Source organism: Callithrix jacchus, chromosome 12 (assembly GCF_049354715.1).
Source record: "Callithrix jacchus isolate 240 chromosome 12, calJac240_pri, whole genome shotgun sequence".
Classification (NCBI taxonomy): Eukaryota; Metazoa; Chordata; class Mammalia; order Primates; family Cebidae; genus Callithrix; species Callithrix jacchus.
The window spans coordinates 46096995-46119356 of record NC_133513.1 but is presented as its reverse complement, the minus strand read 5'-3'; the positions used below and the strand labels follow the sequence as shown (position 1 = coordinate 46119356).

At 42.3% G+C, this 22362-nt stretch overlaps 2 protein-coding genes across 6 annotated transcripts in view; one reads left to right on the top strand and one right to left on the bottom strand.

Annotated features, from left to right (window-relative positions):
- Positions 1-674: 674 nt before the first annotated feature.
- Positions 675-13613, bottom strand: LOC144578652 (ribosome biogenesis protein BMS1 homolog). 2 transcript variants are annotated; one of them, XM_078345436.1, is made up of 6 exons: positions 13479-13613; positions 12102-12176; positions 11452-11648; positions 10143-10260; positions 3699-8214; positions 675-1182 (listed from the first exon to the last, which is right to left on the bottom strand). In XM_078345436.1, exons 5-6 carry the CDS (start codon positions 3816-3818, stop codon positions 982-984), a joined length of 321 nt encoding a protein of 106 aa, XP_078201562.1. In that variant the 5' UTR covers positions 3819-8214; positions 10143-10260; positions 11452-11648; positions 12102-12176; positions 13479-13613; the 3' UTR covers positions 675-981. The 2 variants fall into 2 exon arrangements, 1 of the variants encoding a protein (XP_078201562.1); XR_013524862.1 differs by lacking the exons at positions 675-1182; positions 10143-10260 and having other exon boundaries at positions 2186-8214.
- Positions 13120-22362, top strand: part of LOC100412850 (wings apart-like protein homolog) — a 63471-nt gene continuing 54228 nt past the window's right edge. For all 4 annotated transcript variants that reach the window (XR_013524861.1, XM_078345432.1, XM_078345431.1 and 1 more), the window contains exons 1-2: positions 13120-14794; positions 21736-22067. The gene's annotated coding sequence lies outside the window, so the exon portion shown is untranslated. The remainder of the gene's footprint in view (positions 14795-21735; positions 22068-22362) is intronic.

The following is a 22362-nucleotide window of genomic DNA, read 5'->3' as shown; positions in this document are numbered from 1 at the left end:
GGAGTATGCACTGGGGAAAGTAAAGCTGGGGAAATGTGAATAAAATCAATGGGTTGTGTTGATGTCAATATCCTGATTTTGGTACGTGTGAAATGTTACCGCTGAGAGAAACTGGGCAAAGTCTACAACTGTATGTGAACCTATGATCACATCCTACAGGATTTGATTGCCCATAACTATATCATCATATAATGATAAATACATAGATTGCCTATATAATAGTTTGACTACATCAATATCATGTTTAATATTTAAAAAGGCAATATAGCTAGGCAGGTGTAATGTATGAAGATAATACGGGAAGCCTGCCTCACTGATACACAGGATTTCCTTGGTATCTGCACCTGAGACAACGATCTTCTGGTCTAAAACTTTAAAAAAGTACTTATTGTTACCTCATCACTATACTAATGTGCAAAACATATGAAATAAGATAGGAAATGTCCACGAGGGCCAGTGATCAAAGGAGATAACAGCAAAACAAAAACAAAAACACTACACACTCTTCTCTAACATTTTACATGACAGCTGAGGGTTGCAGTGACTATTTCCTTCCCTACTGGAAGACTCCTCATGGAGGTGGTAGAATAAATAATTATCCACAAAGAATTATCATGCATTCATCCCTAATGAAAACTACTAAGCCAAAACTAACAAAAAATATTTTAATGGCATTTTTGTAGCACAAAATAATTAAACTCAGGCAGGCCGAGGAAAGTAAGAGAACCCACACAACCACAGCTGACATCACTTTGAATCTCAACAGCCCCAGGGGCTGAGAATGCACGCGGGTCCCAGCAGCCCAGGCTTCGCTGTTCCTCCTCTCACAGGCACAGCTTGGGTAAAGACATCTGTTGGGCTCTTGCCTCCGACTTGTCATTCACAAGCATTCCAACTGTGATGTTTGAAACTGTCTACCTCCGCAGATCCAGGACAGTTCCTCAAGTCCAAAGGCTCACTGAAATTGCCCCTCAGCCCCCTTTAAACTGGACTTCTGATTTCTTCTTTCTTCTGCCCCCGAATGAGAAAAAGCTTCCTGAGGTCCATCTGCTGCTTCAGCTTCTCCTCCTCCTCCTTCTGCCTGGCTCTGAAGTGCTCTTTATTGTGCAGGTGCTGCTGCTCCTTGGCCTTCTTCACCTTCTGACTGTGCACCGTACTCAGAGCATCCAGCAGCATGAGGATCTGACAAGGATAAAAGCCGATGAGCATCAAAATGCTCTCTCAGCCACCGCACACTGGCATCCTAAGCACTAAGATTAGAGGCAAAGGCGATCCGAATGAATATTAACTGCACGAAAATGCATCTTGCGCTAGGAATTCATTGTTGGCATGGAGACACAGGCGTGATTGCATTTTACCTTTAACACTGCTGTTCATCATTCTGTGGACACTGTGTTCAGTTAACCAAAACAGAGGTGTTCCCCAGCCCTGTGCCTGTTATCCCCCATTCAAAAGCACGGGCAGAGCAGGACCAGGCAAAGGAAGGGGAATGGACTCTGGTTCTTCCTCAGACTTTGGTTTCAGTGCCCCGAAAACTGAGACTGCAGTAGAAACATGAAGTGTGCTGCTGAGAGTGTTTTCCTATCTAAAGGCAGCGTGCAGTGCGGCATGGGCGAAAGCACCTTCCTTTCATGAGGCTGGCATATAACGGCCGGTCTCTGCCTGTCCTTCAGCAGCCTGCCTGCCTTTGCTTGAGTCTTGGGCTTGTTCTTAAATGGCAGGGCCTTCTGCAAGGCTTTTAGGATATGCAGTGAATTAATTTTTTTTCCCTCAGGATAGGCTGAACAAAAAATAAAAATAAAAATAATTGACATATTCAAATTATGATCAATATGCATTGAAAACTTCCGCATAAAATCTTCTCATTCGATTGACTTTTCTACAAAATCAGTAAGTAGAGTCCGCTGGCCCCTGAGAAATCAGGACTCAATCACCCGCCAAATATGGACCGCCTCAGTGGACACTCACAATTCTCAGTAAACAGAGGAACAGAGAGCTTATACTTACAACTCTCCACCAAAACCCCCGTGCCCATTTCTATGCTATGGAACTATGGGGTCTCAACACAGCAGATGAATAGACCCAAGGTGTCTTTAATGGAAATTTCAGGCCTTGCCTTTGGGCCACTGAGGTGGTTATTTCCCAGGCTAACGAAAATAGTCTGGCTTTTTGTCTTGACTATCAACCACTCTGGATTTTTTTTTTTTTTTTTTTTTTTTTTTAGGAGTCTTGCCCTGTCACCCAGGCTCGATGCGGTGGCACTATCTCAACTTACTGCAACCTTCACCTACCGAGTTCAAGTGACTTTCCTGTCTTAGCCTCCCAAGTAGCCGGGACTATAGACACACCCCACCATGTCCAGCTAATTTTTGTGTTTTCAGAAGAGATGGGCTTTCACCATGTTGGTCATGCTGGTCTCAAACTCCTGACCTCAGGTGATCCACACACCTTGGCCTCCCAAAGTGCTGAGATTACAGGCACGAGCAACCGTGCCCGGCCCACTCTGGATTTAAGGACAGTTCTTCCTTCAATCAGCAGTCAAGGTACCTGATTCCTGATTCTAATTGAGAAGTATACCTTTATTTTATTTCTGATGGAAGGCCGGCTGAAAGAAGGGAGACTCAAACAACAGATGAAGGCAAAATACTCTGTATTGAATTTTCAAGTTAATCTTAAATTCTGTTTAATCGAGATGATCCCAATTCTTAACTGCCTTATAAATACTGTTAATAAATTGAAAGTTTTGCCCTAGGCTTTTATTAAAGTCAACTATATAGAAAAAGTTTCTCGTGTCTTGAAATTTATTCTTAAAGATGTCATCCCCAATAATATCCCACGTTCTCTGTGTAGGAACCCAAACTGTTTTCAAATTCGAGAATTCAGAGAAATCCTACTTCTTGTAAAAGGGTAGAAGGAACAATGGGCACCACATCCTGAAGTGTATTTTTGTAAAAATTCATGTAAGATGGTTCAACATTTCATTAACTATTTTATATGAGAAGAAATGCCTGGGAGACTTCTGTTTCTAGAGAGTGGCAGACTGATGCCTTGAGCAACCCTCTTAGAAAATGGAATACTCCGCATTAAAACAAAGATTTTCAAATGCATTGTTAAGCAGTGAAGAGAAAAACGAATGTTCTAAGAGTCCAAAATCTAAATGAAGACGGAAGTCCAGACAGGCACTGAAAACCTAAAACAAACAAACAAGCCAAAAAATGAAGAAGCCAATTGTCAGCAAGCATGTGCAACAGCAGTAACTCTTAAAGCTGCTGGTGGTGGTGGAGGCCAAGCCACTGTGCTCCCAGAGCATGAGACAGAAACCTCAACACTGAAGCACAGCACAGGTGCCCCGGAGCCTCCACACCACCCAGGGATCCTCCAGCAGAAGCATGTGTGCCCCTGCACACCCTCAAGACCCATATCCAGACCTTAGTGTTCAGAGCCATGGAACGACGGACAAAAATGGGAAATCATTTTACCCATCAGGGAATGAATGGTGGCTGAGTCATGTGATGGAACTCAACAATGATAATAAATGAATCTCTGCCATAGACAAGAACATGGATATGTCCTGTAATACTGAATCAAAGAAGCTAGGCTAAATAGAACGTGCCGTATTTTGTAAAAGTCAAAAGTAGGTAGAACAAATCTCCATCAGGAACTGGAAAAGTGGCTATTTGGGGACAGAATGGCAGTACCTGGGAGAGGACACAGGGCGAGGCTACTGCTTGGTCCAGGGCGTGGTAGCTTGGTGTGCCACACAGTTTGTCTAGCTGCACACTTAGGATTCGGGCACTCTTCTGTATGTACATTAACATTTCAATAAAAAGCTTATTAAAACATTCAAACTTTCATAAAAACCCACATTACTTCAACAGAAATTACCACATTAACGTTTTAAAAACACATGTATATGGTGGGGGGAAAATAGTTCAGAAGAGTACCCAGTGAAAAGTTTAAGAGTGAGTGATGTCAGCAAGGGGCCGACCAATAGCCGTTTGTGCTCATCCTCCAACAAAGACAGCTAAAGCAGCACACAATGAGATTTTGATGAAAGTCACTAAAGGAGAGCCCCAGAAGTACACCAAGGACTAGCAGAAATCCAGGAGAGCAAAGAAAACCAGCACGGTCACATAAAGGAGGGAAGGAAACATCTGGCCTCCACCACCCATTCCCCAGAGGGATCAGCCTGAAGCAAAGGGGATGTCTCCCTGCAGGGATAAGAAAGCAAGAGGGGCCCAGCAGCCCCAGCGACCCTGCACTCCCATCAGGGAAGGAACTAATGTGGTGCCCCAACCCCATGGCCAGCTGCGGCTGCACCGTGCCCTCCTGGACCTGGAACCACTTTGGGAGCATGTCCTGCCCAGGGTGGGCAGCCACTGCACCCTTCCGTCCTCAGGCTTTGTTGCCCTATATCACCCCCACCTACTGGCCAACCACCCTGAGCTGTTGTTACACTGTCTTAGGCCGTTTAGTGTGGCTGTAACAGAATACCTGACACCAGGTAACTTATTTTATAAAAAAGGTTTCTTTGGGTCATGCTGCTTGTGGCTGAAAAGTCCAAGATCAGGCAGCACATCTGATGAGGGTCTCATGCTGCTTCATCTCCTGGGGAAAGAGGAAGGGAAAACAGGTGTATGCAAAGAGCTCACATGGCAAGAGAAGAAACATGAGAGTCTAGGAAGCTGAACTCACTCTGATAACAATCCGCTCCTGCTAACTGAGTTTGTCCCATGAAAAGGCATAATTCTATTCATAAAGGATCTGCCCCTGTGACCCAAATACCTCCCACTAGGCCCCACCTCCCACACCACAACATTTGGAATGAAATTTCAACATGAGTGCTGGTGAGAACAAACGACGTCCACATCACAGTGGGGCCACGCTGCTGTTCCTGACCTCTCCCAGCTGCCATTGTACCCTGCCCCTCAGGGCCTGAGCTGACTTGGTGCCCTGCTTTCCAGGGAATCAGTGCTTTGACCTCCGAAGAGCAGTCATACCCCCATAGCACAAGAGTTGAAGCACTGCCCGATTCACGGGGAATCAGTGTCTTGGCTGAGCTGAACAGCCACACCTGCCAGGGATGATCCAACATGGCACTCCCACATCCCAGGAAAATTGCATTGGCTGAACTGGGGTACCTTACCCTTCAGGACAAACAACTGTAGAACCCTGGGAACTGGACTAGCCCTGGAGAATCTGAGTTGCCCAGGTACCTGCCTCCCCAGGGAGAGAAGCAGTTGCTGTGCTGGTCCCTGTCCCCGAGAGCTCAAGCCATGACAGTGCTCCACCATTCTGGGGTCCCTGCTAATGCTGTGCCTGGCCTCACAGAGGCTGGGATGCTGCTGTGTCCCACCACTCCAGGGTCCAGAGTCACTACCCTGTTACTCCCATGTCCAGAGTCACTCCCATCCCCGAGGAGTTTACTTCTTAAAGTCTTCCTAAAAATAGAGTGAGAAATAATTCCAAACACATTTTACCAGGCCAGTATCACCTTAATACCGAAACCAAACCAAAACACACACACACGCGCACATATACACACACACACACACACACACACAGACAACTACAGGTCAATTTTTCCAGTAAATTAAACACTGGTGCAAAAATTCTAAAAAAAAAATTTAGCAAATAGAATTCAACAACACATTAAAAAGTTTATACATCATGATTAAATGGGGTTTATCCTTGGCATGCAAGGTTGGTTTAACATATGCAAATCAATCAATGTGATGTATCACAAAAAAATGAAAGATAAAACCACATGGTTACCTCAATTGATGCAGAAAAAGCATTCAACAATGTTTGGCAACTTTTTTGATTAAAAACTTTTAATAGTTTATGTATAGAAGGAAAGTTCCTTGACATAATAAAGACCATTCATGAAAAACCCACAGCCTGCATCATAGTGAGTGGGGAACAACTGAAAGCTTTTCCACTAAGATTGAGTACAAGATAGGGATGCACAGCCTCATCACTTCTATTCAACATAGTACTAGCAAGAGCAATCAGATGAGAAAAAAAGGCAACTAAATTAAAGAAGTAAAATTGTCTCTATTTTCAGATGAAAAGATCCTTAATGTAAAAAACTCCAAAGATTCCACAATCGCTATGAGAACTACTAAATCAATTCACTCAAGCTACAAGGTATCAACTCAGCATACAAAAATCAGTCAGATTTCTGTATAAATAACCAAGCTGGCAAAGAAATCAAGAAAGCAATCTCATTTACAATAGCATCAAAGAAAATCACAAACTTAGGAATAAATTTAACCACCAAGAAGGTGAAAGATGTGTAAACTTGAAAACCGTAAAACACTGATGAAAACATTTAGACGTAAACGAATGGAAAGAAATCCTATGTTTTTGGATCAGGAAAATTGATATTGTCAAAATGTTCACATTACCCAAAACAAATATACAGATTTAACACATTTCTTATCAAAGTTCTGATGACATTCTTCACAGAACAGAAAAAAACAATCCTGAATGGACGCGGTGGCTCACACCTGTAATCCCACCACTTTGGGAGGCTAAGTTGGTCAGATCACGAGGTTAGCAGTTGGAGACCAGCCTGGCCAACATAGTGAAATCCCATCTCTAGTAAAAGTACAAAAATTAGTCAGGCATGGTGGCACGTGCCTGTAGTCTCAGCTATTTGGGAGGCTGAAGCAGGGGAATTGCTTCAACCAGGGACACAGATGTTGCAGTGAGCTGTGATCATGCCACTGTACTCCAGCTTGGGCGACAGAGTAAGACTTCATCTCAAAAACAAAAAAAAGAAAGAAAGAAGGAAAGAAAGAAAACAATCCTGAGACTCGTATGAAACCACAAAAATCACAAACAGTCAACAGATTACTGTGAAAGAAAAATTGGAGCCATCACACCTCCTGATTTAAAATTGTATTACAAAGATATAGTAATCAAAACAGTATAGTACTGGCACAAACACAAAACAAAACAAAAAAACAGATCAATGGGACAGAACAGAGACCTTTAAAATAAACTCAAACATATACTGCCAACTAATTTTTGACAAGGGCAAACAAGACAACACAATGGCAAAAAAGATAGTCTCTTCAAAAATAGTGCTGGGAAAACTGGCTTTTCACATGCAAAAGAATACAATTGGACCTTGATCATGCACTGTACACAAAAATCAACTCAAAACAGATAAAGGACCCAAATAAGACCTGAAACCATAAAACTCCTAGAAGAGAACATAGGAGGAAAGCCTCTTGACTTTGGCCTTAGCAATAATTTTTTGGGTTTCACATGACAAGCCAGGCTACAAATGCAAACATAAACAAGGAGAACTGCATCAAACATGAAAGCTTTTGCACAGCAAAGAAACAACCAACAAAATGAAAAGGGATCCTACAGACGGGAAGAAGTATTTGCAAACCACATATCTGATAAAGTGTTAATACTGAAAAATCGGTAAAGAACTCTTGCAACTTAACAGCAGACAAACAACCCAGTTGAAAAAATGGGCCAAACAGGAAATGATCAAGAGGAACTGGAGAGAGGTACAATAAAAGAATACAAACAGCAGACCTGTAAAATGAACGAGTGAGAGATCTAATGTACATCATGAGGGCTACAGTTAATAAAAACGCATTGTCTTTGGGATTTGTGTTAAATAAGCAGATTTTAACTGTTCCTGTCACACACCAAAATGTTACTCTGTGAGATGGTAGATACGTTAATTTGCTTCACTATAGTAACCAGTTTACTATCTATATGTATCCTTGAAGATCATGTGGTCAACCTCAAATATATTTATTTAATTACATTTTAAAAAAAACAATTTATTTTAAAGAAGAAAATTTGTCTTCAATCCAGAAAGAACCACTCTTACCATATTTTTGGTGTTTCATTCCAAAATATTCCACGAATATACAGCGGTTTAATCAAATTGAACATCAGACTTTATACTTGAACATTCAAAGCATGTAAGAAATTATAGAAAAGGGTCTGTGTGATTCCCTGTCTGCAGAGCACAGGCTGTATCTGCACCAACACAGACGCGACCGCTACTTTATACAGAGAGTCTTGTTTGCCTTTAGTCTGATGCCGTGGACGAGCCTGAGTGGACCTGTGGTCTGCATTCCTGACCAGGTGTCTTACTCACCCACTGGTTTCAAAAAAGATGTTACTGGGTTGAGGCTAGGGTGGAAACAGGATACCAAGTTCGCATGAAGATAATCTCTGAAAAGAGAGGGAATTTACTTTAGCATTCTCAAAAGAAGATTTAGATCCATATTGCAAAGAAACAAAGAACAAAACCTGCACTCCAAACCTCTCTACCTGGTTGCAAAGTATTTGAAGAGAAAGCTCCCTAAGAGAACCATTCTCACAGATCATAGAACTGTTACTGTGTGTGACCGGGAGCTGCAGACACAAGGCGAATGGGATCACTGCATGTGACTGGGAAATCTAAGACGGGAGCTGCTCAGCTCTCTAGAGACATGACTCTAGCCTCTGGTCACACTGGCTGCAGTCAAGCAAAATGGTACCACCCTTCTCTGAACACTGCGCTAGACACTCACTTTCATCAGCAGTATATCCTTAAAGCCGGCCCAGAAAGCTCCTTCTGGAGCCCGGAGCACTTTCTTGATCTGCCCCCTTATCCCTCTGACAGTGTGAATCACAGCACCTTCAAATTTGTCCACTTCCAAGTCAGAATTAAACACTCCCTACAGGTACTGCAAGATAAACACACACACACACACACACACACACACACACTTTATGCTTATCTGCTCACATACTTTATGCTTTACTTCCTACCTCAAACACACATTACTAGTTAAGGAACAAAAACAACTCACTGACAGGTGATAAAGTCATCAAATTGTATTTGCCCCTGAAAGTGGAATTACTGCCTCAAAAAAAAAATTCTTTCATTTTTCCCAAAATAAGCATGTGGGTTCATGGGCATGCTCATCACTGCTGTCTGTGTGGAAGAGAAGATCGAAGAGGGATTTACTGGACTGAACTGGCCTGGGCAGCCTTTGCTGGCATCTCTCAGACTGGACTGCAGCCCAGATGCTTTACTCAGGTGCATGCACTTACAGCATGAAAACAGTAAGATAAACGCCGGTGGTATCACCACCTTACACTGCAAGAACATTTTATGGTCTTCCTAACTCCGTGTGTTTAATGGAAACATCCCCACCAAGGAAACTGTCAATACATGCTGCTCAAACCACCCTCCCCAAATACCGGAAACCAGGACATCCATTTCTCTGTACCCTTGCCAAGTTGTCTCCAAATGCTTTGTCTATTTTTCTACTGAATGGTTAGACAAACTTGTAATTATTTTCCCCTTCTTAACAAAAATCCAAAAGATAGCAAACAAAATCCAGTGGATAAAATGACATACTTTGAATATGAGTTCCGTGGCAGTCTCACATGGAAGTCATGAGTAACAGCCTCAATTCCTAAATAGCTCTGTTTTACTACTGGTTTTTTGAGCACATTTAAGTAACACAGAATATAAAGGAACAAACAGACAAAACATGAAGTTGATAAAAGATTTCAAATACCTTTCTAAAAACACAAAGTCCATATTTTAGTATTTCTTTCATTTTCTCAAACAACATGGACATTTATAAGTATGAGACTATATATATATATATGCCTTAATAAATGAAGCATTCTTGAATATCTTATATGGAAAACTAGTTAGCTTTACTGTCTTCACAATTTTTATGAATTTGTCTAGATCAAGGACAACTCTTGTGGCTGCTATCCTGAAATCAGGCTAACAAGAAAGAACCCACTAATTTGGAAACAGGAATAATAGCAAGAGAAAAACTTCAAGTCCATGTGACACAATAAATTACCACAGTGAATTTTAGTTACAATTAGCTAAGAAAAACAGGAGAGGCCATCTGAACTTGCAACCCAGTGGTTTGAGAAAAGCAACCCAAAACTTAAAAATTGGTAAGCCAAACTAACAAGGGTGACATGAGGCTGGGCGCGGTGGCTCATGGCTGTAATTACAGCAGTTTTGGGGGGTCAGGGTGGGTGGATCACCTGAGGTCAGGAGTTTGAGACCAGCCTGGACAAAACATGGTGAAACCCTGTCTCTACCAAAAATGCAAAAATTAGCTGGGCATTGTGGCGCGCACCTGTAATCCCAGCTACTCGGGAGGCTGAGGCAGAAGAATCTCTTGAATCCAAGAAGTGGAGGTTGTGGTAAGCCAAGATTGTGCCACTGCACTCCAGCCTGGATGACAGAATAAGACTCTGTCAAAAAAAAAAAAAAAAAAGTGACTTGAGTACTTTCCTGAGAGTAATTTCAGAGGAATATAATTTCACTAGAATGATCTACTGGGAATGAAATGGAAAAGAAAAATGCAGTTGCAATGTTTAGGAAATTAAATTTAGACCTCCAGGGCAGAATTCATCTGCTTATTATTCTGCTTTCTTCTCTGTTAAATGGGATCAATAAACCTTCCCCTGCCTGACTGGTCAAATGAAAATGGAGTGAACAGACTGCTACCCCAGCGGGGCTGCAGGGAGCCTCCTGTCTAGCCGGTCTGTGACGGCTCCTCACAATCTCATACAGTGCTCAGCACATGGTGAGCACTGCTTAAGTACTTGCGTAGATAAATACATCCAAAAATGCACATGAATAGAAAATTAGACAATGTCTAATTTTCAGTACCATTATAATTCTTCCACCTCCCCTCCTCTACTCCCACACCCTGCTGAAAAGGATAGAGGAAGATTAAAAGCAAAGGGCAATTTACGTTATAAAAATGAGGAATTTTCAACTTAAAGTCTCACGTACATAATAACCCACTTCCCACTTTCAGGATGTATTTCTCAAACCAATCTGTAAAAGAAATAATCCAAGATAGCTACCATTATGCCACTGACAGACTCTATTGCCAAGAAACCAGTTCTCTGTAGAGATTTAGGTCCTTAAAGGAAAAGGAAAAAAAAGAAATATAGCAAGCCGCATCCTTTAGATTCTCGTTTTGCATATTGGATCTGGACATTTACATTTGGATATAGATTTACCTATATACTCCAAACCACCTCCCCTCTGCCAGAGAAGAGAAAAATCTTAACGGTAAAATTTTCTGAAAGGAAAAGCACAAAGCTGTACCGATGCAGCCTGTAGGGTTGAATCTCGGTAACAAGCAGGTTATTGTCATCGTATTTTACCCCAAAAGGTTGCTCTGCAATGTATGTGCTGTGGCATGTACTTTAGAAGCCTTTGTCTTCCACCGTGGTCTTTGACGTAATAGAGCAAGGTGATCTGAAACCTCCTCCACCCTACAGAAAACATGACTGGATCTCGGGACTGGAGGATTTCGTTACACCAGCGATGTTTCTTCAGAGGCACATGAAGGGATGAGACGGTAAGATGACCGACAAAGGAAAATCCGCAGAGCGCCAGGCAACCAAGTACGCAGCAAAGGGACCCACCTGCACGTACCCAACATTGGCCTCACTGTTGCACAAGCCACCAGGATAATGGGGTAATGGGGGTCAAAGTTCTGCGCAAATTCACAGGAACATTTTCAGTCTCAACGTGGACACACATGCCAGGTCGAAAACCCTCATACTGAACTCTGGCTTCATCATCTTGATCTTCAAATTATATCCAATTCAGTTATACACGACTGGAAGAAAAAAAGCCCATATGCCATTATCTGTAATAAACAGAACATTAACATGAACAAATGAGCAATTGCTAAGTAAAGGAACTGTGGACAGAATTATGTGGGCTTTATCCAATTAAAAATAGCACACATTTGGCCAGGCACCATGGCTCACGCCTGTAATTCCAGCACTTTGGGAGGCCAAGGTGGGTGGATCACTTGAGGTCAGGAGTTTGAGAGCAGCCTGGCAACATGGTGAAACCCCGTCTCTACTAAAAATACAAGAATTGGCTGGGCCTGGTGGCGCATGCCTGTAGTCCCAGCTACTCGGAAGGCAGAGGTGAGAGAGTCTCTTGAACCCGGGAGACAGAGGTTGCAGTGAGCTGAGATTGTACCATTGCACTCCAGTCTGGCAACAGAGCAAGACTCCATCTCAAAAAAACAAAACAAAACAAAATCTACTACATAGTTTACCTCTACAGTCTCCTCAGAATATGTCCCAACTGTTTTCTTCTCTGCTGCTCCAACGGACAGCAAACGTTGACAACTCTGTGGATATCATCAAGAAACAAGAAAAGGCAGGGCCTGGGCTAAAAACATCAAAGAAAAGTACTAAAGCCAGTGAGATGAGGCTGACTTTTTTACTGGCTGCCCCAAGGCCAAGACATGCACCTTCATCATCTGTGGTGGTGCCTAGCAGTTTATGGAGGAGACATAAACAGTTCGGGGGCTGCCGGACTGGCTGCCACTCATCCTCAGGCAGGAAAGCCATCAAGAATGAGTCAGTGGTGGCTGGTGGTGGGGCCATTGAGATGGAGCTCTCCAAGTACCTGCGCCATTACTCAAGGACTATTCCGGGAAAACAGCAGCTGTTGATTGGGGTATATGCCAAGGTTTTGAAGATTACCCCACGCCAGCTGTGTGACAATGGCGGCTTTGATGCCACAAACATTCTCAACAAGCTGCGGGCTCGGCATGCCCAGGGGACACATGGTACGGGGTAGACATCAAGGAGGAGAGTGCTGACAACTTTGAGGCTTTCGTGTGGGAGCCAGCTGTGGTGCAGATCAATGCCCTGACAGCAGCCTCTGAGGCTGCGTGCCTGATCCTGTCTGTAGATGAACCCCGCTGGACAGCAGATGCTCCCTCAGCAGGGGCCGGGGCCGGGGCCCGGGCCGGGGGCCTTGGCCGCCCCCACTGAGAGGCACCTCACTCATCACATGACTGGCCGGCTGCTGGGTGCACTTACTCTCCTTGGCTGGGTTACGTGATTTTGCAATGCAGGGGTAGTAACTGGCCCCTCTCTTCTCACTGGAGTCTATTTACAGAAAATGTAAAACTTAGGGGGAAAAAAGGCTCCCCCGCCCTGCGGGCCCGCCGGCCGGCCTGACCCTGGCGCTTGGCGCGGGCTGGGCAAAGCCGCCGAGGGCTGGCTGGGGAGGGTGGGGAGGGGGGAGGAGGGGCGGGAGGACGCGCGGGCGGCTCGGGGGCTGCTGGGCCGGCTGCCAGTGCTGCCCGTGGCGGCGGCCGCCGACTTGCCCATAGTGCCGGGGTAACCCGCGGGCCGCGGCCTCCGCGAGCTGGCCCAAGACTGGCTCTCCGGGCCCGCGCAGCTCAAGAGCCTCGAGTCGTACGTGCTGTGCTAGGATCCGCACACCCGCGGCGCGCTCTGGGTGGTGGAGCAGCTACGACCAGAGAGGCTCCGCGGAGACCGCGACCGCCGCGCGTGCGACTTCCGCGAGGACGACTCGGTGCGCGCTACCACTGCGCCACCAACGCCGACTACCGCGGCCACTTGGCCGCCGCCGCCAGCCACCGCTGGAGCCAGGAGGCCACGGACTACGGTTCTACCTGAGCAACGTCGCGCCCCAGGTCCCCCACTTCCGCCAGAATGCCTAGAACGACCTGGAGAAACACAGCCGCGGCTTGACCCGCAGCTACCAGAACGTGTGTGTGTGTGCACAGGGCCACTCCTCCCGCCAGGACAGAGGCTGATGGGAAATCCTGTGTGAAGTACCAGGGCAGTGGCAAGAGCCACGTGGCAATGCCCACACACTTCTTCAAGGTGCTGATCTTGGAGGCAGCAGGCAGGCGAATCGAGTTCCGCTCCTACGTGATGCCCAACGCGCCTGTGGACGAGGCCACCCCACTGGATCGCTTCCTGGTGCCCCTCGAGAGCATTGACTGGGCCTCGGGGCTGCTGTTTGTGCCATGCATCCTGGCGCGGGCAGGCAGCCTTAAGGCCATCAGGGCAGGCAGCAAGTGAGGGCGGAGCCCAGCGAGACTGTGGGTGTATGCGGGCTGGGGAACATTGAAGGTTTTGATTCTTGGAGAGAAAGAAAAGAAAACAACAGATATTTTTACCCCAGAAAAAGCGGATAGTTTAGGTCTGTGTTAGTAAATTTGGTTATTGACCAAATCAAGAATAATTATGTCTTACTTTGACTGGTTCTTTAGTGTCCTAAACTCTAGGTTAGGGCATAAAACGTCAGTACTAGGAAAGGTTGTAGAACCTACCTCCCTATTGTACACATGAGCTAACTGAGCACAGCCTAACTGGGATTGGGCAAGTGAGCCCTGCAGGGTACAGTATTTGAGGGCACTTGCTGGTAGGACCACGCATGTGCAGGGCCAGCCTGGAGAGTGAGGACTTACTTTGTGTCTTGGTGGGAGAAGTTTAGTACAATAAAGAACCAGTCAAAGTAAGACATAATCATTCTTGGTTTGGTCAGTCACCAAGTTCACTCTCTGAGTACTGGAGTTCTGTTCTCTGAGTATTTGAGACCCCTCAACTTGGTGTGAGCTCTGAGGCTGATGCCCACAAAGACAAAATGGTTGGCCAGCTCGGGTGTCTAGTTGGGACATAGGTAGGATTAATACAAGTTCTCCAATTGGAGTCTAGAATCTTGCCCCTACACTAGGCTTCCTCCACCTTTGCCATCGCTCCATAGAAATGTTCTGAAGGCAGAGTGGTCAGCCCCTTGCCTGGATAAGACCGTGAGCCCGTTTTGGTCACGGCATCATGACCACAAGAGCACAGTAAGACTTCATCTGCAGCAAGGTTATCACACTGTTCAAGTAGCGGGAAATGTTTACAAGTTGAATGCACAGGTCAACAAGGGAGAAGTTTTTCTTCATATCGAAGGTCAAGAAACAGCTTAAAAGTGGTAAGTAAAATATTATAAAAAGAGGCATTGCCAGCACACAGTGACTTCGCTTATTTACAAACCACTCCTCTCATTGACCGAAACACAAAGAAACCCTCCAAGGAATAAAATTCTTGAACCTTTTATGACAGCATTTGTTATAGATTTAAAAGAAATAGTTTTGCACATCAAGAATGTGCCAAAACTTGGGATAAAACAAATAGATCCAGCAGTCCTCATTGATCCTAGATAAATGAAACTTATGTTAGGACAAAATGATTTGTACTTGAATGTTTATAGTATCTTTATTCTAGTCACAGAATACCTTAAAATAACCCAAATGACCTTCAAGGGGTCAGTATTAAAACTATGTATGTCAATAACCTGGAATACTACCCGGACAAAAAAAGGAATGCATTGTAGATATACACAACAATGTTGGTGGATCTCAAACGCTTTATGCTGAATGAAAGACTGACCCAAAAGATGACGTTATAGAAAAGGCGAAATCATAGGGGGAGAAAATAAATCAGTGGAGATTGGAGGAGGGGGTGGCTGTAAAAAGGCATGGGAATTTTTATGTCCATGGGATCTATAGTGATGCCTTCTTTCTCATTTCTGATATGAGGAATATGTCCTCTCCTTTTTTTCTTAGTTTGGAGAGAGGCTTATTGGTTTGATGGATCTTTTCAAAGAACAAGCTTTTAGTTGAATTGATTTTCTCTATTTCCTGTTTTCAGTTTTATTGCTTTCTGCAGAATTTTTTTGTTATTTATATTGTTTTGCTTACTTGGATTTAATTGACTCTCCTTTTTCTAGTTCTCTGAGGGAGACGCTTAAATGGTTGATTTTAGAACGTTCTTCTTTTCTGACATATACATTCAACGCTATAAATATTCCTCTATGCACTGCTTTTTGTGCATCCTACAGTTTGGTAAGCGTGTTTTTATTTGATTTGGTCGAAACACTTTTTAAATACCTCTTGAGATTTCTTCTTTGAACAATGCATTTATAAGTGTGGTGTTTGATTTCTAATAATTTGAATATTTTTCTATCTTTCCTATCTTTATTTTAATTCTATTGTAGTCTGAGGGCAGACATGTATGATCCTATTCTTTTTATTTTAAAAATGTATCTTATGGTCTAGATTTCTGACTATCTTGGAGAATGTTCTATGTGAGGTTTAGAAAAATTTGTATTCCACTGTTGGATGAAATAACCTTTAGATGGCAATTATATCCCATTGATGAGAGATTTCATCTTCAGGATTCAACTGTTTCCTTACTGATTTTCTGACTGTTGGATCTGTCCATTTGTGATAGACTGGTTTTGAAGTCTCCAACGATAACAGTGAATTCATCTATTTCTCCTTGCAGTACTATCAGTTTTGCTTCATGAATTTTAACATCATGTGCCATGTGCATTAAGGATCGCTATGGGTTCCTGGGAAATTGAACCCTTTGTCATTATGTACTGCCCTTCTTTATCCCCAACAAATTTCCTTGCTCTGAGGTCTGATCTGTCTGAAAATACTATGGCTAATCACACTTTCTTAGGATTACTGTTAACTTGGTATGTTTTTCATCCATCCCTTTGCTTTTAATCTGTATGTGTCTCTATATCGATGATGGAAATGCAGAATGGTAATATAAAATGGGAATGCAAAAATATACCATTCTAGCACACACTAATCACAAGTGAGTTTCTCATAGACACCCTATAGATGGGTCTTGTTTTTGATCAACTCTACTAGCAATCTCTATCTTTTAATTGGGGTACTTAAAGCACTGCCGTTTAAAGTAATTATTGATATAAGCAGGTTAACACCGATCACATTGTTACTGTGTTCTATTTGTTGCCCTTATTCTGCATTCCTAATTTCGTCTTCTGTATTTTTGGGCCTGTTGCGGTTTAGTTCAGTACTTTATATAATTCCATTTTCTCTTCTTTTCTTAGCATATCAACTATATATTTATTTTTTAGCGGCTGTCCTAGAGTTTGCAATATATATTTACAACCAGTTCAATTTCACTTTCAAATAACACCATATTGTTCCATAGGTAGTGCAAATATCCTATAACAACCAAATAATATTAATTACTCCCTCCAATTCCTTGTATCATTGCTGTCATTTATTTCACTGACACAGAAGCATTTATATTATATAATGTATAATTGAATACATTGCTGCTATTATGACTTTGAACAAACTTTTATCTGTTATATCAATTAAGAGTCAAAAAATAACTCTTTTAAAAGCTTTCTTTGTTTGTTTTTCCATACTTTCTTTCTTGGTGCACATCCAAATTTAAGACCTGTATCATTTTCCTTTTCCCTGAAGAACTTATTTTAACATTTCTTGTAAGGCAGCAAATTCTCTCAATATCTGTTTGTCTGAGAAAGTTTTTTATTTCTCCTTCACTTTTTAAGGATAATGTTGCAGGGTACAGAATTTATGAATGTGGATCTAGTGAACTTGCTGACGAGATCTGCCTTGCGAGAAATGTTCAGATAAGTTCTTCAGAGAGAAGGAAAATGACATAGGTCATAAATTTGGATATGCACTGAGAGAGAAACAACATGGAAGAATAAATAAAGGAATTTTTTTAGAGGTTTATTTTTTGACTCTTAATTGATGTAACAAATAACAGTTTGTTCAAAATCATCACAGCAACAATATATTCTAGGCTGGCATTTTTATGCTTTTTCTCTTCACACTTAAAATACGTCACTCCTGAATCTTCTTGCTTGCGTGGTTTCTGGGGAGGATCACACGTAGTTTTTGTCTTTGCTCCTCTATAGGTAAGTTCCCTTTTCACTCCCCATCCCAAACTTCTTTCAAGATGCTTTTTACTTACCTTCAATTTTCTCCTGTTGGAATATTAAATGCCCAGGTGTCATTTGTTTGTTTGTTTGATTGTTTGCATTTATACCCCTTGGTGTTCTCTGAGCTTCCTGGATCTGTGGTTTGGTATCTGATATTAGCTGGGAAAAGTTTTCAGTCATTAGCACTTCAAATATTTCTTCTGTTTCCTTCTTGCTTCTTTTTCTAGTAATCTCATTATGCATATGTTATCTTTTTGCAGTGGCCTCACCATTCTTTGATATTCTCTTCTTCCCCGCCCCCCGTTATTTTTTTCTCTTTGTTTTCAGTTATGGAACATCTATTGCCATCTCCTCGACCTCAAAGATTCTTTCTTCAGCTGTGTCTAGATTACTGTTGAGCCACACACAAGGATTCTTCATTTCTGGTACAGTATTTTCGATCTCCAACACTTCTTATTTTTTTCTTAGAATGTTCACCTCTCTGTTTGAATTACCCATTTCTGTACATTCTCTACTTTTTTAATTAGTGCATTTAACACATTGGTCATAGCTCTTTTAAATTCACAGTCTAAGATTTATGACATTCATGGTATATCTGGATCTGATACGCATTCTTGCTCTGTCTTCAAATTATGTGGATTTTTTGTTCTTTTTGTAGGCCTTATAATTTTTTATTGAAAGGTAGACACGATGCACTGGGTAAAAGTAATTTGATAAAGAAGTCTTAAGTGATGTAATGGTACCATGTAGTGGGAGGGGACCTTCCTACAGTCCTGTAATTAAGTCTCTGTCTTTTAGTGAGCCTGGTCTATAAAAGTCACAAGTGCCCTTCCGTTGTTTTGGTTTTTGAATTTTTTCATCCCCTTAGGTAATGAAGCTAGTGTTGGATATTTTCCTTTCGCCCAGTGAGTTAGACTCATAAAATTTCAGTAGGTTGGCTCTGGTAAAATAATTTCTCTTGAGAACAGGCCTTCATAAGCAGAAGATAATGTATATTTTATAATGGTTCCTTTACCCTTTCTTGTACCAGAGGTATGAGAGTTTTCTCTGACACTCACTTTGAGAACCTGGAATAGCTCCTGGAGGTAGAACTTCCAAAAGTAGGGGGGCCTCCCCATTCCCGGATCCCTCTTGAGTTTTTACCTCTCAGGCGTGTCCACACTGAGCCTCTAGCAATTCATCAATTAAAATTTAGACTTTCCCTCCCTGGTACTTGTTTCTAAGAAGGTTTCAACTTGAGAGTTTCCACTCCACTCCAGTTAGTCATGAAATATCTGCCTGTGACTCTCTCCGATTTTCAGAGCAGCGGTTCACCTGTGATCTCATTTCTCCAGTGGATCTAAAAAGAGTTGTTGGTTTTTCAGTTTGTATGTCTTTTCTGCTTGTTAGAATGAAGAGGCCACTTCTAAGCTTCTTACGTGCTGGACCAGGAGAGGGAAGCCAATAATTGCTATTTTTCTCCACGCACCTCTCTTTGTTAAAGAGTCTGGATCTGGAATCAGTTGTATGTTCTTGGCAATTATTTATTGAGATTTTTCTGGCCTCCCACAAACATTTGTACCCAGGCAAAAGATGAAATGTGAGTTCTGCCATGCTGATAATAAAGCAGAGCAAACAGTGTGTGTAAAGAGCACACTCTTCCCAGTTCCTGACCCTCTTCTGCCCCAACCTATCTGCACTTTCTGTTCTTCTGACCTGGAACTCTCTTACTTGGTTATGTGCATACCTCGCTATTCTTACTTTATGTAGGCATCTGCTCGAATATCAGTTCCTCAAAGAAGTCAGTCTTGCTAAATTATCAGAGTGCTGTCTATCTCTTTAACCTATTTTATTTGCTTTATGTTATAATATGTGTTTTTATGTTTGTGTGTGTATAATAGAGCCAAATACATATGTACATATGTGTTTATTTTATATTCACATACAATTATTTACCTCCCATACTAATAACACAATAATAATCCATTTTTTTGGTGCTTACTGTGGTCCAATGCCAGATGTTTATCTTTTATATACGAAGAAACTGAGGTTCAGAGAGACTAAGTCATTTGCTTAAGTTCCAGAAACTGGTATCTAACAGAACCAGGGTTTAAACTCAAGTGCATGTGACTCCCTAAGTCATCAAGGAACACACAGTCTCCATGATGTGTGGCCCAATGAAAGAACATTCACATTTATATATTATTTATATGTGTGTGTGTATATATGCACACATACATGCATATACCAATTATGTATGTATATATTATGATATATGTGTTATATCCATGTATTTATATATCATGTTTATTAATATCTATGACATGTATATAATATGCATTATGGCATATGCTTCTTTATTGTGTGTCTCTCACTGAAATGTAAGTTCTCTGATAGTATGAGCTTTCCCTGGTTAACTGCTCTGTCCCCAGGACCTAGAGGACCAGAAACAGTCTGCAGGTTGTTCTTACGGCTCTTCTAATATTCTGATAGTTTTTCAGGTGTTCCCCATAATTCTTTTAGGCCTTTGTACAAATATCTGTTGAGTAAATGAATGCATTTGTGAGTGAATATAACCATCAATAATGGATAAATTAAAATGAAGTTTTGAAAATTACAGTGGTCTAGATGATATGGAAGCTTCAGGAACAGACAAAAATGCGACTTGGCATGTAACAAGGCTATGTTGGCATTTCTTTCTTCCCAATGATATTAACATTTACCTTATTGACCCTCAGTTTGCAAATGGGGTGTTCAGGTGATGAACTGGAGTAGAGGCATACATTCATTCATGAAGAAGCCTTACTTTTGAGGGAAATGTTTACAGGACAGAAGGGGAAGGGAGCATTATTACAATGCAAGACAACTCCCAGACTTGTTCAGAGGCCAGCTTAAAATTCTCCCAGATTAGTTTCTGTTTTAGACTATATGGATAGATCTCCAATAGCTATAATTAAGGTTTTTCTTCTCAAGAAGAAAAAAGTGATCAATGACATTTTCTAAGTTTTATTTTAATTGTGTGGCAAAATACATCTCTCAAATGCTGTCATTTGTGAGGACTTCAACAGAGGACTTAATGAGGGTTTGAAAACATGCAGACAGTAATCCCATCTCTACTAAAAATACAAAAAAATTAGCCAGGTTTGGTGGCACACACCTGTAGTCCCAGCTACTTGAAAGGGTGAGGCAGGAGAATTGCTTGAACCTGGGAGGTGGAGGTTGCAGCAAGCCAAAATAGTGCCACTGCACTCCAGCCTGAGTGATTGAGAGAGACTCCATCTCAAAAAAAAAAATGTTAACTGTTTCCAAATTCTCAAGAGCTTCCAGAGAAGTCAAATGTAGTAGATACATAATTACTGCCTAAGGGCTGACATCAACTGAAGACCTATTTATGAGATCTCTCTATATAAACACATACACAACCATACATATATGACCATACATGCATATACATACATATTGCACGTGTGTGTGTGTGTGCGCATGCGTGCACACACACACACACATTATACATTTCTCTCCTTGGGTTTCAGGGCATTAAAGAATACTGTTAACTTGTGCTTTCAGGTAACCATCATTGGCCTTCAAATCTTTACTGGGCCCTTCCATCAGAAAGCCACAGTCATGATGTGTGTGTGTGGTAACTTACTGCAGCAACAATAGGAAGTAAATGAGTATAGGAGCCCAGCATTCCTCTTCCCTTGACTTCCCCAGAACCATCTGAGGTGCCTGTGATCATGCCAAGAATAGGTTAAAAGGTCACAGACCACCCAGCCACACACAGGAGAGTCTAATTATTGGCTTCCTCTTAGACTCTAACTTTCAAACCTTTGGTCAAAGATTTGACTTCAGCCCACCAAAATCATGTCTATAGCCAGATATTTGGCCTTTGCAACTCCAAAGCTCAGGATTGACACAGGTGGTGAAGGTGGAATTCTTGGGGAAGCGGCAGGAAGCAGGAGTCTTAGTAAACACCACAATGTACTTTATCTTCATAAGGCAGGAAGACATTTTATACACTACACTGAGATATTTGCCTAATCAGGGCAACCCAGTTCACACTCAATGTGTAAGTAAGCAGGAAGAGAGGGTTAATTTGTTGATCCTGGTCTTACAGCTGGTAAATAGCATAACAGAGATTCTCTTTTTTTCCCTAGCCTTTATTTTCTTCTTCAAACGAGGAATTTGGAGCCCCTTCTGGATCTTGTACATCTGCCACCTATGACGAGCCCTGGACCAGAACCCAGATGACCGCCATCAAGGCAGCCTCCTTCACATTGTCCCAGCCACTGCTAGTTACAGGCAGAGTGAAGTTAAGCCCTTACTGAGGCTTAGGAGGTCTTCTCTGATGCACCTGGCCTTTGGTCTCACTGGGCAAAGTTGGTCTCCCATAAACATCCTATTCCCTGTCCCCACACAGCATCCAGCACTAGGCCCTGGCACATTGCAAGACTCATGTGTTCTCCTCTCCTCTGCTTATGGTCTCCAGGTAGCTGTACTTTTTTTTTATGCATTAAATCACAAGTGTCCTCTCTGGCTGAACTTCTCTGATAGCCTTTGTACAGAATGAGGGTACTCTTGTTTGTCTCCAGAGTTTCCACCTGAAGCCCTATCTCACTCCTCTCTGATTGGTTATTTTCCTTCTTCCTGCAACAGACAGAATCCGGATCTCGCTAAATCTGTACTTTATTCCTTAAGCATCTGGCACAGTGCCCAGTACATAAAGGTCACTGATAAATGTTTTTTCAAAGAGTGATGAATACATAAACATAATAAAGTAGAAT

What these genes read in the sequence shown, in the direction of transcription:
- LOC144578652 (XM_078345436.1), bottom strand. Translation starts at nt 3,818, where the DNA reads ATGTTAATGTACATACAGAAGAGTGCCCGAATCCTAAGTGTGCAGCTA. An exon ending in CGCCCTGTGTCCTCTCCCAG is followed by an intron (nt 1,183 to 3,698) that starts GTACTGCCATTC and finishes TATCCTTGTCAG; the next exon opens with ATCCTCATGCTGCTGGATGC.